The 15,632-nt window shown below is 41.8% G+C and overlaps 1 protein-coding gene across 2 annotated transcripts in view; it reads right to left on the reverse strand.

The window, feature by feature from the left end:
* Nucleotides 1-15,632, reverse strand: part of LRP12 (LDL receptor related protein 12) — a gene marked incomplete at its 5' end in the record, with an annotated part of 69,378 nt that overhangs the window by 9,269 nt on the left and 44,477 nt on the right. For both annotated transcript variants that reach the window (XM_080909299.1, XM_080909298.1), the window contains one exon: nucleotides 3,649-3,784. In XM_080909299.1, the coding sequence (XP_080765425.1) occupies nucleotides 3,649-3,784 (136 nt within the window). The remainder of the gene's footprint in view (nucleotides 1-3,648; nucleotides 3,785-15,632) is intronic.

Raw genomic sequence — 15,632 nt, forward strand, 5'->3', positions numbered from 1 at the left:
TTTCCTATAAACCACTTTACAGATAAACGTTATCATGTAGCTCCTAAAATATAGGCACAAGTAAATGACAGGAAGCCAAACAAGAACATGAAAGCAGCCATCATTTGTAGAAATGAGAAATTCAGTTTTGCTTTCATCATCTGAATGTGGCTGGGTAACACAGGGAAATCTGACTTTCTCCCTGCCTCAGATTTAAACCCAGTGAGAGGAAGTTAACTGGAAGGGCTCCATTACGCTGTTTTCTCTTTCAATACGTGAGCAACTCCAACTCCAACTCAGGCTGTACATCCACCTTCCATCGTCACATACGGAGCTTTCAGAGATCTCTGCGCACAGGCATCTCTTACATGGGGACTCAGATTTCCATAGTACATTTACATTTCTAACAGTCTAAAAATACTACTTACGTGGAAAAGTCATAGGAACTTTGGTTTGTCTTAGTCAACATGCCAATAAGCATATATTGCTACATTGTAAATATTCAAATATATGCAATTGTATTTTGTAACGCCGTTTGTTCTTATGAATAAAGAAACATTCTGGTAATTAGTTCATATGTTTTACTAGACAAGTCCTGAGAGGACAGAAAAGTAAAGAAGAAACCCCTGATGTCATAGACCTTGCAATGTCTGACTTAGCTGTTACAGTGGATTCATTTGTTTTAACATTTCATTCCTTTGTACAGTCTGGAGTTTGGGGTGTGAGCTTATGCTGGAGGGGGGTCGCTGGCTGGACTCCCCCTTCCTCCTTCTCTCGTCTGTGTTCCCTCTCCAGGTTTCTACTTTACAACTAGTCTTGCACAGTGGCTCACACAACTGCACGTCCTGCCACGGCGTTAGCATGTTGCAAACTCATTCATATTTGCTAGATGGCATTTTTTTTTCTTTACATGCTTTCTTCTGCAAACAGCCAGACCTTGGTCCCTGGCTTTGACTCCTTATTCTCTGTGTACGGGCTGAGGGAGGATGAGGTGGTTTATGTCTCCAGCTCTCGAGTTTACACAGGGAGCTCCACTTGTGTACTCTAAGGTCTTCCACTTTACTTTCATTTAGACTGCTTAAAGACGTGTTTCTTACAGAGGCTGAGGCAGAAAGATCGTGGACTCCTGGCCACTGACTACGCATCGTCAGGTCCTTAAAATATTAAACAGACAAATAAAGACTAGTGTGCTTCTGTATTCCTGCATATTTCATGCTATTAAGGATTTTAATTTTATCTTAAATTTAAAGGTGAGTGCTCATTTTATCCTTACTTAGGTAGTTATTTTAATGTAGCTACCTGGAAGTGATATACTGTTTATTTATTAAAAAGTATATCAATATAAAGTTTCCTATCAAGAGCTCATTTGAACATCTGAACGGGTTACATATGATCATGCTTAGGATTCTTTGAATAACTTAAAACTGTATTTCAGTAATTGCACATGAAATGTTTGTCTCTACATATACCCACCCATCTGTTATTTTTTCTTTAAAAATTGGCTATTGTCACTTTATTACTAAAGTCACCATTTATCTGAGTAAACCTAAATTCATTAACTCTTTCCCAAGTCTGGAAAAAGCCCTGTAAATGTGAGGCTCACTTCCTGCTTTGTTCTGCACTTCAACAGTACCCGTTATTTTCAGTGTGTTTTGCTTTGTGAAATCGCCAAGATTCAACACACATTGGCATTCTCAGGGCACTTTCCCACAGCATTCTGTGCTGGAAGAATCTCCAAGCTTTACATGAGTGGGCTGGTAAGCTACAACTTTTAAAAAGATTTATTTTTTTATATTATGCATAAGTGGTGTGTGTGTGCATGTTTTGTCTGGATGTATTTAAGTATATATAAGTATATACCACATGTGTACAGTGTCCTAGAGGCTAGGATGGTGTCAGAGCCCCTAGAACAGACCGTGCAGACAGCTGCGACTCTGTGGGAGTGCATGCTGGGAAAAGAGCTCTACCTCTGCAAGATCAGCAAGTGCCCTGAGCCACTGAGCTATAATTTTAACTTCTAGGTTCAGATAAAAGTTCCTATTAACTCTAGATTTACAGTAACAGCCCACTATTTGGTAAAAGTAGTATTTTGTCAGCATATTCAGGCTTAGTCGTATTACAAATTACAGAAAGCAGCCAAATGGTTAGACTCCAGCTCTGGTGCTGTCGATTAGGTGAGACAATCACAGTTGTCACCTCTTCAGAACTAAGGGCAAACACCTTACAGCTGTGACTTACAGTTCCACAGAGAAGATGTGGGAAGGGTAACGGTTATTTCCCAAGGGACTGGTTATCTCTTTACATGAAAATACAAGAAAGGTAAACTAAGTTACATACGTTATTTTAAAAATGTAGAGGGGAGCTGAGGCGATGTCACAGAGCACCTTTAAATCTAAAGCTTAGGTCCCAGCCCTGAACACTCAAAGGGAGCGAGTTTCTCTTCCCCTTGCTCCGCTGCCCCTGCACGTCTTTGCCTAGGCACGTATTTCCCTAACAGTCTCGACAGGATGACTGTAAGACAGCATCAACAGGTTACTCAGTAGCCACTTTTTAATCCTACTCTCACAGTACTTTTCTCTATCAAGTTGTACATTTTAAAACCTAACCTTTGTCTACAGCCTGTAGATTAGAATCCGAAGCTGAAGCTAAGTATTCATAGAAAGGCCACATGTGGGGCTGTGGAAGTGACGAGCTCTTGGTGCAGAGCGTGCGTGTCTGTTCCTGTGGGGTGTGCACACAGACGTGTGTGGCCAGAGGGCACATCAGCTGATTCTTGTTCCTCAGACTCCACTCACCAGTGTTTTCTGAGGCTCTAACTGGACTGGAATTTGTCAAACAGGACGTTTGGCTATTCAAAGTCGGGTTTTCAGGCTCTTGTCACATGCTAGTGACCGAATGGTCTCTCAGCCTTCACTTTGTATTCTTAAACAATGTTATTTTGCTTTAAATTATAAAAAGAAGGCAGAGGAGAAGGCTTCATGAACAAGGTACATGCTATGCACGCGTGAGGCCCTGACTTGGATGTCTAGAACCCATGTGGCATGGTGGCCCATGTTTGTAAGCCCAGTGCTTACAAGGGTCAGGGGGTACAGGCTCATGCCCAAAGCTCACCGGCCACTAGTCCAGCTAAAAGACAGCCCCAGGTTCAATAAGAGACCCTTCTCAAAGACATGGTGCAGAGTAATAGAGGACCGTATGCCAACATCAGCCTCCAGCCTCTATGTGCGGACACGGTGAACACGGAACGCCTGCACGTGCAATCAATCACACAGCAAAGAAAGGCAAAACATGTCAAGGTAGGCTTACCAGCACGGTTAAAGTTTTATGAGCACACAGCCCTGCAACTAATGATCGTAAGGTTATGGAACGGGTTGTAGAGTTGGGTAGTGAGTTTTGTTTGTGTACAGACTGCTAATGACTACTCTTGATCCTCGTAAGCTACTTAGGAGATGATGCTCTTGTGAAAAAGTAGCTGCCGATGTCTGAGTGAACAGTGAGACTCGTGTCCTCTTACTGTGCTGGAAGAACTTGATTACATCATTACTTATCTCTTAAATGACAGATACTCACAACTTCTTTTATGATCTGCAGTATTTTCCTATTGCTGTTCCTATAGAAATTGTATTTATATTTCTAAATAAAAGAATAATATGAAGGGATCAGAGTTACCTTATAGTAATGATTTCCCCTGGGTTAGCCCGGATGAGCCAGCTACAGTTGACTTTGGCAGGATAATCTGCAGGCCAGCCTGGACTCGTGATTATTCCGCTCGGCGCTCGGATTTGTTCTGGAGTCTCCCCACAAGCTGGAAGAAGCCACAGCAACCTTACTTAGTCAGGGCAGCTTAAATAAAAACAGCATTGCTTTGAAAAACCAAACCACTTGATCTCAAATCGCATGCAGTGAAACATGGTTCAGCAAGCTCAGAAAGCCTCTCCTGCCCACGGTGGCATTTGTTCTTTCCTCTCCAGAGGAACCTTCTCCTTATTCGGATATTCCCAGCAAACAAGCTTTTCCAATGAGATCACTCAGGTGGCAGAACTCTTAAGTCTACATCTGGAAACCACTCAATCTCCCAATCCATCTTTTCCCAAATTATTTTTTTACATTTATATTGCTGTGGGCTACCTAAAGTTCAATATTATTCAGTAAATGAGCTTAGATCTTTAGGATCAACAAGTAGTTTTCAGTGAGGTTTAAAGAGCCATATGATGCTTAACTGTAGTTTTTGGCACAAAGGAGGTGAATAGATAAAGACAGTAAGAGACCAAAATACCATCCCCACAGTTACCCAGGACAGCGTCAGGCATAAGGGCTGTGATCTGAATGAAAAGCCCCTATAGGCTCGCACGTTCCAATACCTGATCCCCAGTTTTCAGCAGTATTTGGGTAGGTTTAGGGGGTGTGGCCTTGCTGAAAGAAGTGTGTGACTGAGAGAGGAACTTTGAGACATTTCCTGTCTGTGGAGACATGGGCCCTCAGGTATCCGCAGCAACTCAGCCACGGTACCTACCCTTTCCTGGCCACAGCCTCTCATCCCTCTGGACTCACAAGCACCCCCAAGTCTCCTTCTTCTGTGTTGCCTGGGTCATGATGTTTTATCACAGTAAGAAGAAGAAGAAGAAAAAAAAAACTAAGAGGAGGTTTGAAAGATCCTAAACTATTAAAAACGAGTGTTCTGAGGTGATATTAGAATATCTCAATGTCATTAAGTTTCTGAACACCACCAGAGGGGACTTAGTTATCTAGGATCCTGTTGATAACCTGACAATGTGTTCTTCCGCAATAAAAATAAAAATGCTTGGCCAGACAGGAAAGAAAAAAGAGAAAGAAACTAAAGAAATAAAGAAAGGAGAGAAGACAGATGAGGAACAAGAAAAAATAAAGCTAGCTAAAGGTTTAGTAGAACTTAAAGCCTTGTAAACTATCATTTCGTACAATTTTAATGAGTTGTATTGGCTGACTTCTAAGGTAATGGCTGACTAGAAGAAGCTGCAGATTAGCAGTGGAAGAGTAGCTGCTAAGGGTACATAAGAGCTACTAGAAACCGGGACGTTTGTCAGAAAATGAAAATGTTTATATAGCAAAGATCTGATGGCCACAACGCCCCAATTAATTAACTCATTAGTCTGTGAACTTAGAAAAGCATTGCTGAGAGAGAAATCAAGTCAATGTGAGCAACGTACTCGCCCTGCATAGTGCCTAAACCGGACACCAAGTTTCAAAACTCCAGTGATCAGGCTCGAAGGCAGCCAAATACCCTCATGCAGTGTATAACAGGAAAACTTTCCTCATACACAGAGGTTGATGCCACCCAATTTAGGTTAAGGGCGATAGGAACTAATCTGTATAGTTTAAGAAATGTCATTGACGGTATTTAAAGTAAAGCAAGCCAAACTGCTTTCAGGCAATTCCTGGATCTACAGAACAAGAACACTGTCTGTAGAAAATCCACTGTTGATGTTTTAGAGCATAAGTTCAAGCCTAAGAGGGGAATCAGGATGTACTGCCAAAGGGGTCAGATGTGAACCACTTTTAGAACATGGGAGTCATGGCTGAGAATACAGGGCACACACACCAAGGGCTCTGCCTTCACCTCACTGCCCAGTGTCAATCACTATTGATTTGATTGACTGATTATGTCTGTCTGTCTATGTTTAATGATTTATTGCTGTCAATGTTTCATTGCTAGTCGATGCCTTGAGCTGGCATGGCAGGTGGGACATTCCACCCATCCCAGTGCTTGGGAGGCAGAGGAGCTCATCTCAGAAGAGCTCATCTCTGACTGTACAAAGGTAAATTCCTTCCTTTACAGGGAGAGTGATCGATGGTAATGAATGATGGTTCAGACAAGACCCAGTTTCTCCGAGTGTAGGGCAATGACACAACCTTAGTGAAAACTGAAGCACATGTGTTCACTAACACAGCCAGGGCAATCTCACGACAGCCTGCTCTGAGAGACCTTGTTACTTTCTACCAAAGCAACCAGAACCCTGGGTGCAGGAAATTCTGACACAGCAAAAACCTCCAACTTTTAAATAAATACTAGACTAACCCTAGGGAGAAGCTAGAAAGACTATCACTATATTATTAGGTTGTTTTTAAATTAGGTTTTAAGAGAGAGAAAAACAAAGAAAAAAAAAACAACAAGTGCATGTAAAACCAATAGGTGGTGCTCACACACCAAAAAAATAAAACTTTTGTGTGACTTTTGTGTACATGCACAAGCACCCATGAACATGAGCAAGTACACACCAACACACACGAACACTTGTATACAAGTGCACAGGGCTGAGACACGCTGCCAGATAGGATTAAGATTTACCACATTTATAATTCTATCTGTATTCATCGTGACATTAAGACATTTATCACCCCCTCTGTAAATACAAAACTAAACTACAGTATCAAAGGTTTTCCTTAGATTCATACTGACTTTGTTTTGAACGTTCACAGAATGGCAGAATTTGGCATTTTGACCCAGTGGATTTAAAAGAACCTCCAACTTATCTATAAACTCATTAAAACTGTTTGTTGACATGATTTCACAAGTATACATATCATATAAACTTTAAATAAGAATTAACATAACAGTCTCCTCAAATATTAATCACTGTTTATGGTGATCTGTCATTTCAGTCAATACACCCAAGAGTAACGGACTGGGTTTATAGCACAATCATAACCTCCTATGCCTAAGAAAAAATGCTTTAAATTCCCCAGACAAACTGAAACTACCCTTTTCTGTTTTGTGTATGAGTTTGTGTGTCCTATGCTGGTCAGCTGGAATGGGGAGGTCCAGAGGCCCTCTCTCCATCTGACATTACCGGCCTTCCTGCAGTATAGCCTACTTACACTTACCTAGTTGTAATTTCTTCATGTCAGACACATAGTCACGACCTGACTACTTCCACCTCCCCTTCGGCCCCTCAGCACGCTCACCCGTGGTGCATTTCCGACAGCTCGCCACGGCTCCCCAGGATAAGCAAGACTTTCCTTGCTTTTCATGCTTTGCATTCGATACACACACACACACACACACACACACGCACACGCACACGCACACGCACACGCACACGCACACGTCCATCGGTTTTAAAGACACTTAGGTTTTTAGAGTGCCTGGCATTAACTCGTTTGCTTCTTGTTAGGATCCACTACACACTGTGGCTCTCCAACTGCCCTGCAGGTTTTCCTGGATTAGTGCCCTCCCCAGCCACTCTGGTCACGTGTGTTCATGGTGTGTCTCAGAGTCTCTTCTCCACTCGAGTGCACTTCACACACATGTAACCTCCACTACAGACTACAGGTTATGTGCTTAATTAAACTTTCTAGCCAGGGTGTCTGCACGTCAGAAGCCAACTGGACACTCTAAGTTAAATTCAACATGGTCAGAACTTTGTGCCTCCCAAGTCCTTCTCTCTGGTCTGTATTCCACATCTTCACTGGTGCCAGCATCATTTGGTCAAGAGGAAAGGCAGGTCAATAAAAGGAAATTTATTTCAAGAATATCACAGGTTGTCTCAGAAATCCACAAGGCTAGATCTGGTAATGAGGAGAACGGGAAGCTTCATGGGAAGCCAAGTTTGCTGTTACCACAGTCCAGCCTTTGAATGAGGAGTGCCTTTCAGCCTTATTTCTTTCATTGTATTAGTGTTATAAATGGCCCCATCCCACCCCCAAGACTTCAGCTCTAATGCTTAACAGCAACAGTGGTTTGAAGTGACTTACTGTGTTTAATGTGATGGGATCGAAGGCACCATCTTTTTGCTTTTAAGTGGGTATTCAAATGGTGAACACCCAGCAGATACAATTACTTTGATAAATTCTCTGCTTTGATTGACTGGACTGTGGTGAATAAATGATATTACATATACCAAATCACAGTGGTGACTGGTAACGCCTGGATTGTTTCCGGAAGACCAAGATTGGTTCCGCAGGAGGGCAGGAAAAAGTTCCCATGTGCTCCAGGATGAGTATTGCACAGAGCGAGTTAGTCACCGGATGAAACCCGGGTGAGGATGGGGTAGGACACTTGTCTCCCAAACATCACATCTGCACCTTTTAAAGAAATGGTTTGGTTCGCTCGTTCTTTGTTTGAACTTCATGTGCACTGGTGAGCTGCCCCCTCGCCCTGTGTCTATGTGAGGAGCCATTGCTAGCTGCCGTGTGGGTGACGGAAATGGAGCCCGGGTCTTCTGGAAGAGCTGAGCCATTTCTCCAGCTCTCACACTTATAGCATTGTGTCTAAAAACAAAATGCTGTGTCTTCAGCCCCTTTGAACATTATCTTTCTAGACTCGGCCAGAACTCCTAATTTACAATATTCAATCTTGTCCTCAGTTTACCTTCATTCATTCAATCCAAGCCTTCTCTAATGCTTACACATAATTCCATGGTCTCGTTAATTCTTTACAAGAGTTAATTTATATGTAATTGGCAAAGGGAGAAATTTGTTAGTATAGTATAAAATTGTATGAAAATGTTCCTAGCATGCTAATGACTTAAGGTAGGAGTTTTTAGTAAGGGGGGGAAGCCCAGTAAAAGCTTCCTTCAGTATAAGGAGTGGCTACTTATCACTAAAGAGCTGCCTGCTTTCCTCTGGATGCTCTTCTCGGGAAGCTGCAAGGGCTGATGGAGATGTGAAGCACCTTCCTAGAGAAGGGTTTGTCTGAAATAAACTTGTTTGCTTCTGTTGGTCCCTGTTGGAAATGAACGCCCTGAAGGAACAAGCATAAAGCCAGGTTGTGCAACAGAAACCAACTGTAAACACAAGTCTGTGGAGATCTGAACACAGAAGTATTGTGACTAGTATGTATGTGTTTTTTTCTACACCGACAAAGTTCAACAGTCTAAGAGATCTATTCCAATTCCATTTCTCAAAGGCTTTGTTGTTTTAGTGTGTGCTGTGTAAAACATGAGGTTTCCAAGAACACACACACACACACAGAGAGAGACACACACGCACACACACACACAGGCATGCACACATAAACATACCCACGGCTATAGTCTTTGTTTATTTTGCTTAATAAGTTTCATAATCAGCATCATCAATTGTCTGGTTTTGAACACAGGCGTCACCTCCTCTCCTGAAATCGACTCGGTTTACTTTGGTGGGCACATTTAGACATAAAAACTCATGCATGATCGAAGACACACATCTCCGGCTGTATCCATTAACTCTGGGAACAGAGCCCTGCCCCCTTGTCAATGGTCATAACCAAGATAATCAAATTGTTGACCCAAAGGACAGCAACTTGCTAGGTTTGGTGGCATTTGCACTCTGGAGATGAAGGCAGGCACACTGGGACATTGAAGCCTACGGAACCAGCAATGGCAGGTGCGTGCATGTGATGGGGCTGAAAGCACCTCAGAGTCTCCACTCACTCACAGGAGACTGCGCACACAGGGTTGAACTACGTGCTGTTCTAGTTACCTGTACCCTGATCCTCAGGAGAAAATGACAGGAAGGAAGGGCCTGAGAGGTCCTTTGATGGATTTCTTAGTAAGATTTTTAATTCAGCTTACTAGTTTAAAATAGTTATTATCTATATGACTAAGAAAATACAAGACTTCAATTTCTATTGATATTTCAATAATCTTAAAAAGTAAAAGCTCAAAAGAGTGGCTGTAAAAGTAGATTAACGCACGGACTTCTCTCTGCTGTCATTTTTATAGCAGCCATTTAAGACGGAGGCTTCGGATGACCTCTATTAAGACGAGGATGGAAGAGACGAGATCATGTCACAATCATGTCAAATGAATCCTTCAATTTCAGACTTCGCGGTTTTTAAAGCTCGGAAAAAGGAGTTAGCAACGGAATTTATGATTTGACCTAAACTACTTGTAAAAGAAAATGTGCAATTTCCTGTTCAGAGGATGAAAACCCAGGTTTCTCTGGAGAACTGACAAGGGTTGACATTTTATGGCAAGGAGCGGCTGAGACCAAGAGGAACATGAAATGTACATGGCTCTGGGTTGTACCAACCACAGAACGTAGATACAAGTTAGTAATTACACTCACGGACTGCTGGATTCCACAGACAGAGAGGACAGCACGGAAAAGAAACTGGCATCCATAGAAATAACTGTGGAAGGATGTGCAGCTATCGGCTGAGTCTGGAATGCAGCAGTAATCATAGGAATATGCAGTGAGGGCAAGGATAAACCATATCATATATTAACTATAGGAATGTGCACTGAGTGCAAGGGTAAGCCACATCACAAGTATACCTAAGATACCTTTAAAATGTCAAACTTAGCGTAATCTTTACAAGATAATCTGACCCCTGCCCTTCCCTGTCTGCGAGTTTCTCTTGGCTACTGTAATGACACCGAGCCACTGCCTTCTGAATGTGCTGGTTCAGAACATGCTCTTTTATGCCTACATTCACGTACACATTACAGAAAGAACTCCTTTGTTCTCAGTATATTGTAGTCCCCTTTTCTATACTTACATAAGCCAGGAGGTTTTTGTAAAATTTCCCCCGTTCAATAATACCATGCACTTAACTCCACGTGTGGGAAGAAAAATCACTGAGGCAAAGAGATCAGATCAACTTAAAAGAAAACATGTAAGAAAATGCTATTAAGAAGGGGTTGTCTCCAATTAAAGAGATGTATTTTTCTGGGGGGGAAAAGCCATTGCTGGGACTAGGGATACAAATCAGTTGGTAAAGTGCTTGCTTTGAAGCACCAGGAGCAGTTCAATCTCTAGCGTCTTCGTAAAAACAGCAGTACAGTGTGCTCTCTGCAATCCCGCTTCGGGGGAGGCGGACACACGCACACCTCAGGTTCACCAGCTGTCCATTTGGTCTCTCCTTCCCCACAGACTCCAGGGAACTCAGAGATCCTGTCTCAAAACCCAAATTACTCAGTGCCCACCAAGGTTCAAGGAACATCATGGGGAGGGATGGGGAGACTGTAGGAGCCACAGCCTGTGGAGAAGTGCCCTGAAACAGTGTCTTCTGGTCAGGTAGAGCTGTTGCACACAGGAATCCTAACAGCTACACTGGTTGCCTGCGTAAGAGCTGTACAAGGTCGAGCCAGTGTGGAGGAGAGGGTCGGGAGACGTCATCCCTAACTGGTGACCGCTGCTGGAAGGGGGCTTTCTTTACAGGTATAGCTTCTGGTAGGCTGCCATGCTCCATGGGTAATTAAAAAAAAAAAAAAAAGGAGACAGGAAGTTGGAAGGGGAAACAGTGGGTTCTGGGAAGAGAGGAAGACAGACAACAGGAGGCAGATTAAAATACACTGTATGCAAGAATAAATTCACAGACACACACACTTTTCAAAAACATAAATAAAATAAATTAAAAAAAAACCCAAACCAGAGGATGACTCGTGAGGATGACCCATCCAAGGTAACTCCTGTCTTCTAGACACACATACACGTGCAAGCAGGCACAGCATTAAATACGGGGGAAATACTGTGGCCAAGTAAGTCAAAGGCAGTGAATGTTGAAAAACAGACCGTCTTGTTAAATACTTTACGTAAAAAGCCAGTACCTGCTGGCCCACTGCTGACTCAGAGCAGTATGATTCAAAGCATATTCTCCTGCATCAGCATAGATACAGAAGATGGATATGTCAACAGAGTTACTCCCATTATATAGTGCTGCTCCTTAAGAACCAAATTCTTTTGCTTAGACACTAGTTCTAATCAAAGCAGGTCCTTCCATGGTTTCCTGAAGATCACAAGGGGCATAACAAATGGTGAGAAAATGATGCTAAATGGTGGTAAAATAAAACCCCCAGTAAAGTCAGGAGAGACACAAAATATTGAAGAGGAACCCCAGAATGTGGCAAAATGTGATCTGAGGAAGCAACGAAGCTGAGTGTAATTACACTGTAAGAAACTAACCATTCCCTGGGAAGTGTCTAAGCCCGATGAGTAATTCCGAAATCGCTGGCAAAGCATAAGATAAGATGAATTGGGAGGATTCAACCTTTTATACATTTTTTTAAAAAGTCATGAGGGCATTCTCTTTCCCTGCAAGGGCATAAAAACTATTGTTATGGTCTGTACACTTTCTAATTTATACACTAGAGAACTAAATGCTGAGCAAGTGATTATTTCTATTTCCTGGATGGGGAAAACTGTTAGTTTCTAAAGCTTGTGGTGACTCTTGTGGAAGCACCTGCATGAGTGAGAAGAGACAGGCAGGAAGAGGTACTTGGCAAACAATGGCGTCCGAGTCTGTGGTTTCCAAATCTCTATCAGCTCTGACGGAATGTCCATTCCTCTCCACGTCACTATGCCCTTTGTGTGCTCAGTGGGGGGCACAAACTATCATGTCCTTTATTCAGGACCATATTTCTATTTCTGCAGATTATTTTGATTAAAACCCTCCCTTATTTATAATGCATTAGCAAGCTGACATCAAATGTCCAGTTCACCTACCTGCAGCTAATTTTCTTGCAAGCATAACAGAGTGCAAAAGACAATTTAAAAGAGTTTCTTTTGGCTCACGGCTTCAGAAAGTTGGTCTACTTTTTGTCTTGGGTGAGGTAACTCATCGCATTGGCAGAGAGTAAAAGGGACCAGGATCCTGCAATCAGCACGGAGGGCAAACGTTGCTGCTGCTGCTGCCACCGATGATCCCACCGTCTTCACCTCCGAAACGCTCCACCACCTCCTAAGAGTGTCATCTTGGGGCCTAAGTTTTTACATGTGGGCCTTTTAGAAATGTCCAAACTAAGATACCCATTAAGTGACTGGCTTTCTACAACAGTTAAACCGAAGATTTTACAAAATTACAGATAATATGCAATCACACTTTGAAGAATTATTCTCAAAGTGTCAAAAATAATATTACATATGTGAAAATGTTTGTCTTATACCTTTTTTAAAAATTGGATATTTTTTACTGACATTTCAAATGCTATCTGCTTTTCCAGTTTCCCCTTCAGAAACTCCTTGTCCCATCCCCCCTCCCCCTGCTTCTATGAGGGTGCTCCCCACCCACCCACCTACTCCTGCCTCCCTGGACTGACATTCCCCTACACTGGGGCATAGAGCTTCATCTTCATCTACACAGGACCAAGGGCTTCTCTTCCCATTAATGACTGACAAGGCTGTCCTCTTCTACATATGCAGCTGGAGCCATGGGTTCTTCCATGTGTGCTCTGTGGTTGGTGGTTTATTCTCTGGGAGCTCTGGGAAGTCTGGTTGGTTGGTATTGTTGTTCTTCCTATAGGGTTGCAAACCCCTTCAGCTCCTTCAGTCCTTTCTTTAACTCCTGCACTGGGGACCCCGTTCTCAGTTCAATGGTTGACGGTGAGCATCCGCCTCTGTATTTGTCAGGCTCTGGCAGAGCCTCTCAGGAGACAGCTATATCAGGCTCCTGTTAACATGTACTTCTTGGCATCAGCACTATTGACTGGGTTTGGTGTCTGCATATGGGATGGATCCCCAGGTGGGGCAGTCTCTGGATGGCCTTTCCTTCAGTAGTGCAGAGGACCTGTTCATTTGGATGAATTTCACTTTCACCATCTGAGCATGATACACTCTCATAATGGTCAACATGCTTCAGTTGGAGCCTAGGTACTCATCCCAACTGTTCTAATGCTGAGTTTATTCACTGTTGGAAATGATAATGCAACATGAAAATACATTGTAATCTTATTAAAGCAGCCATTTGATAGATATTTGGTAACATACAAAACAGACTAATATAAACACATCATTGCATAGTAAAATATTAACAAGATTAAGTTTCACAGCATATAATATAAAAATTATGGTATCTCCATTACCTCCCTCAAGCTCATGGGGTGCTCTAACGGGGCATCTCGAGCCTGTCCTGACCAGCTCTGGGGAGGGAGGCAATAATTCACCGTGTCCTGTATAATGTGTGTTACTTTCCCTAAGAATGTAGTGCCTTACATCCCCACTCCCTTTGTCTGAAAGGAGTTTCTTGGGTTCACACTAAGTTCTATTTTATATCCTGTGATCTTAAAAATCCTAGTGGGTTCATTATCAATGAGAACATAGTGCCTTATGTCTGCCTTCATTTGAAACATGGATAAAAGCATTGGTCAATGAAAAAGTGAAATTCTTTTTGTTTGCTTTGGCAAAAGATCAAGGTACTTGAGTGAAAAACTTACGTATCATTGAAACCCCACAGAAAGGTACAAAAGACCGCATTCTTCATTCATGCAACTGTCTACGTTAGTATTAAGCATATAACACTATTAAATAATTGCCATTTACGTCTTCACTTCAGATTCCTTACAAGCCCTGAAGAATTCTAGAATTAATATTTCATCAGACTAAATGTTCTTCAGTAAAACTGTAAAATACTACATTTTAATATTTAAAATTAAAGCAATAGCTTAAAAATAAGCCATTTCACCTCAGTGAACATCACAAATTGTTAACTCTTGCTTAAGCAAAGCAACTGCAATCCAGACAATAGTAAGTCCCCCCAGAAGTCCCCCTACCCATCTTCTTTTAAGGCTACAGCTAAGCCATCAGCTGTAAATGGCCTTGGGGATCAGCAGTGTCAGAATAGGTCGCTATAACATGGAAACACAGAAAGGCAACAAAGGAAGATGATTCTGAAAGAATCAATTCTGACAACCCAAAAATTAATGCTTAAAAACCACCTGAAGTCCACACTTTGCTAAGCTAATTAATATTAACAAGGATTAAAGAACTTTGAAGGAATATTCTTTTTCTTAGCTCTCATATGTTCACTCTGCCTAGTAAAAGATTCCACATCAAATGTAGAGTGGATGCCAGACAAACTAACCTCAGCACATTCAACTCTTGATGAACGGTAGGACCGTACGGTAGGACCGTAGAGCTGCCTCACTGTTGGGTGAGTGTGACATGCCAGTCCTGATACCAGAATAAAATGTAAAAAAAAAAAAAAACAAACAAAACCTTCCAGCTGAGAAAGGATTAAGTCCTACATCGCTCCTAACAATCAGAATTTTTTAAAAAAGCAATGTTTTTGTCTAATTATAGACAGAAGTCAATCTTATTTTGTTTTTGTTTACAATACTACATTTGTAGGTCACAAATCAAAAGGAGATGCAATTAATTTTTTTTCATGTTTAAAAAACAAAGTCAGGAAAGTAAAAGGCAGGTCTTGATAGAACTACCTCAAGAAAAAATATTAAGCAAGAAACGATGATCATATCTAATGTAATACTCATATATACCATAAAGAACTTTGTCAATTGGTACAACCCCCTGTGATTCTAGTAGGATTTTATACTATGAATACAGTCTCAGAAGTAAAAATGTTAGTTACGTATTAATATATCTTGAGCATGATCCACACTAGGAGGAATCCACTGGGCACAGCTCCAAAACGTTAAACATAAGTCCCACAGGATGGGAAGTTCACAAGCATTAAAGTAATGGACATAAACACAAATACAAATAAAAAATACTAAATTGTAAATGGGAAGGGCAGGAGATGGTTAGTCATAATGTAAGAGAAAATGTAATTGTAAGGTACGCACAGAAAAGGCACAGATGAAATAAATGAAAGTATTATACATACTGTGACAATGCATCATGATAAAAATATCTCCTACATTCCAAGAGACTGGAACTTTCGCTGGACCTCACATCAATACATCTGGAGCTCGCTGAAGAGTTGAGAGTGCTAGCCTACGGTTTGTTAAACTTGCTTG

This window comes from Micromys minutus (assembly GCF_963924665.1).
Source record: "Micromys minutus genome assembly, chromosome: 33".
Classification (NCBI taxonomy): Eukaryota; Metazoa; Chordata; class Mammalia; order Rodentia; family Muridae; genus Micromys; species Micromys minutus.